The 2231-nt window shown below is 36.2% G+C and overlaps 1 protein-coding gene across 1 annotated transcript in view; it reads left to right on the top strand.

Annotated features, from left to right (window-relative positions):
- The window catches only part of LOC106110961 (filamin-A), a 46532-nt gene that overhangs the window by 11978 nt on the left and 32323 nt on the right, over positions 1–2231 (top strand). The window contains exons 7-11 of the mRNA XM_013292929.1: positions 212–353; positions 576–739; positions 959–1134; positions 1963–2075; positions 2214–2231. Coding sequence (XP_013148383.1) covers positions 212–353; positions 576–739; positions 959–1134; positions 1963–2075; positions 2214–2231 — 613 coding nt within the window. The remainder of the gene's footprint in view (positions 1–211; positions 354–575; positions 740–958; positions 1135–1962; positions 2076–2213) is intronic.

The following is a 2231-nucleotide window of genomic DNA, read 5'->3' as shown; positions in this document are numbered from 1 at the left end:
CAAGCCATTAGACGATTAAGTGTTGCTGCAGAGACCACTCAAATAGCACTAATACTTTATAAATCTTACGTACAAACAACTAAACCACAAGTTAACAGATAACCATAATTCATAGAAGTATCGTCAAAGAGGAAAAGATTTTTTTCTTAAAAAGTAAAACAATTCTTTGCACCGTATTATTACTTACTTAATCAAAGAATGTTGTGTGTAGACTGATTGGAACGACGGGAGGGTGGCCAACGAGCTGGTGCGCACCATGGGCGGTCCAGCACCGCCGCCCAGCAGACTGCGACGAGATCCTGCCAAGTGGGAGGAAAATAACCAGCAAGCTATTGATGCAGCTAAGAAAATTGGTTAGTTAATAAACTTAATAAGGTTAATTTCACTTAAGAAAGTCTAATCAGTAAGAACGACTGATTAAAATGAACGGGAAAGCAGGAAGTACTGTGCATTTTTCCATTAAACATTTCAAGAACTAGCTTCATAGGTTGTAACTAAAGAAAAGATTTCGTTTTAGTTGTTAGAGAATATTAAAAAGATGTTTAAATAAGAAGTGAAACACCCATATTTTCTAGGAGTCCAGCCGGTCCTTTCCGCGCGCGACATGAGTCAAAACGACGTGGAGCACCTGGGCGTGATGGCGTGGGCGTCGCAGTTCCGGAACGTGCCGCCGCGGCCGCCGGTGCACGATATGCTACGTGTTGCACTTGACTCCACATCTGGTAGAGTCGGAGAGCCTGTGAGTAGAACAAATCAAAGTATAAGTAACACAGATCTTTTAATTTAATTTAAGAGGGATTGCATGTCTTTAACACACTTGAAATATTCTGCAATTATTAAGAAGAATACTCCAAGATGGTTTTGGCATCAAAATTGTGGCATGATGTTCCCTGCTGCTATGTTTTATTTTAATCAACTTGTATCATTTCTATTTTTTTTCTGGTATTTATGTTTTCAGACGTACATCAAAGTTGAAAGCATATCAAATGAGCTGTCGATCTCCGACGTGAGAGTATCAATAGTGAATCCATTGGAAAAAGAATCAAGACTGAAGTTGGACTCGCGGGGCGCGGGCGAGTTCGTGCCCGAACACGCAGGCATGCATGAAATTGTTCTCACAGTTGACGACATCAGGTATAAACAGAAACCTTAAAACATACATTCAGTAACAAGTTAATTATAACCTAGAGTGGAGTGCGCCCAAACTTTTGCCAAATAAATGCAAGTTTGCTTTTGTTTGCAATTTCGTTACTGCAGTCTACAGAAAATCTTAAAATTTAAACATTTAAAGGAAATATTCAAATGTCATATTATTTTGGTTATTAAGAGCGACGAAGGAAAAAAAATCCTATATCAGTTCGTCATCAAAAATATTGAAGTGCTCTTTACGCAGTTGATGGTGCGTAAAAAGTTACGAGGGTTGCTAGTGAAATAACGTAAATTGATTTTAGATCTGCATTCCTCTTGATATTCACTTTGATATTTTCTATGATTCTAATGATATATTAATAATTAAATAAAACTGTTAAGGTAATTTCAAAAACATTAATTTCTAGTAAAATATTTTTTTTATGGATTTTATGGTGTACAAATCGTAGTAAACTCAAATAAACACGGTAGATTGAACTCCAATTCGAAACATTATTTTAACGATTTTGTTAGGACTATGCAAATGGCTAAAAAAAAGCACAGTATAAATTTCATGTCGATAGCATTCACTGCAATAATATTCGAATTGATGACCAAGCCTTCCATTAAAACTAATAGTGTTTTATGAATTTAAAAAGTAATTAAAATAACCTGAGCCAATATTAAGATAATATCATATACTTAACTAAGTCTTCTATTAGAGTGAGTTGCCATGCTATAATGAAGATAAGAAATTAAAAATACGTATGTAACTTTACAAAACAAGATTCTACATAAATTCCTTGTTTGAAGACGTGTCTTTACTATTTTTAGAGTGGACGGAAAATATTTCTTCCGAGTGCTACCAAGATTGGTAACAGTCCCGCCGCCGGGCATGGCGCCGTGCGCTGCGGGCAGCATTGTCGAAGTGCTGGTTAGCGCTACAGGTAAGTTCACATAACAAACTTAAATTGAACACTTTAAGTGGATGAGTTGGCAATAAAAAATATGTATTGAACACCAAGTGCACTTATATTCTATTTTCTAAGCTGATGATAATGTAACTATGATCTTACGTTATGTAGGTGCACCAAGAAGAGAAG

This window comes from Papilio polytes, unplaced genomic scaffold (genome assembly GCF_000836215.1).
Source record: "Papilio polytes unplaced genomic scaffold, Ppol_1.0 DF824180.1, whole genome shotgun sequence".
Classification (NCBI taxonomy): Eukaryota; Metazoa; Arthropoda; class Insecta; order Lepidoptera; family Papilionidae; genus Papilio; species Papilio polytes.
This window is presented reverse-complemented; position numbering and strand designations above follow the sequence as displayed.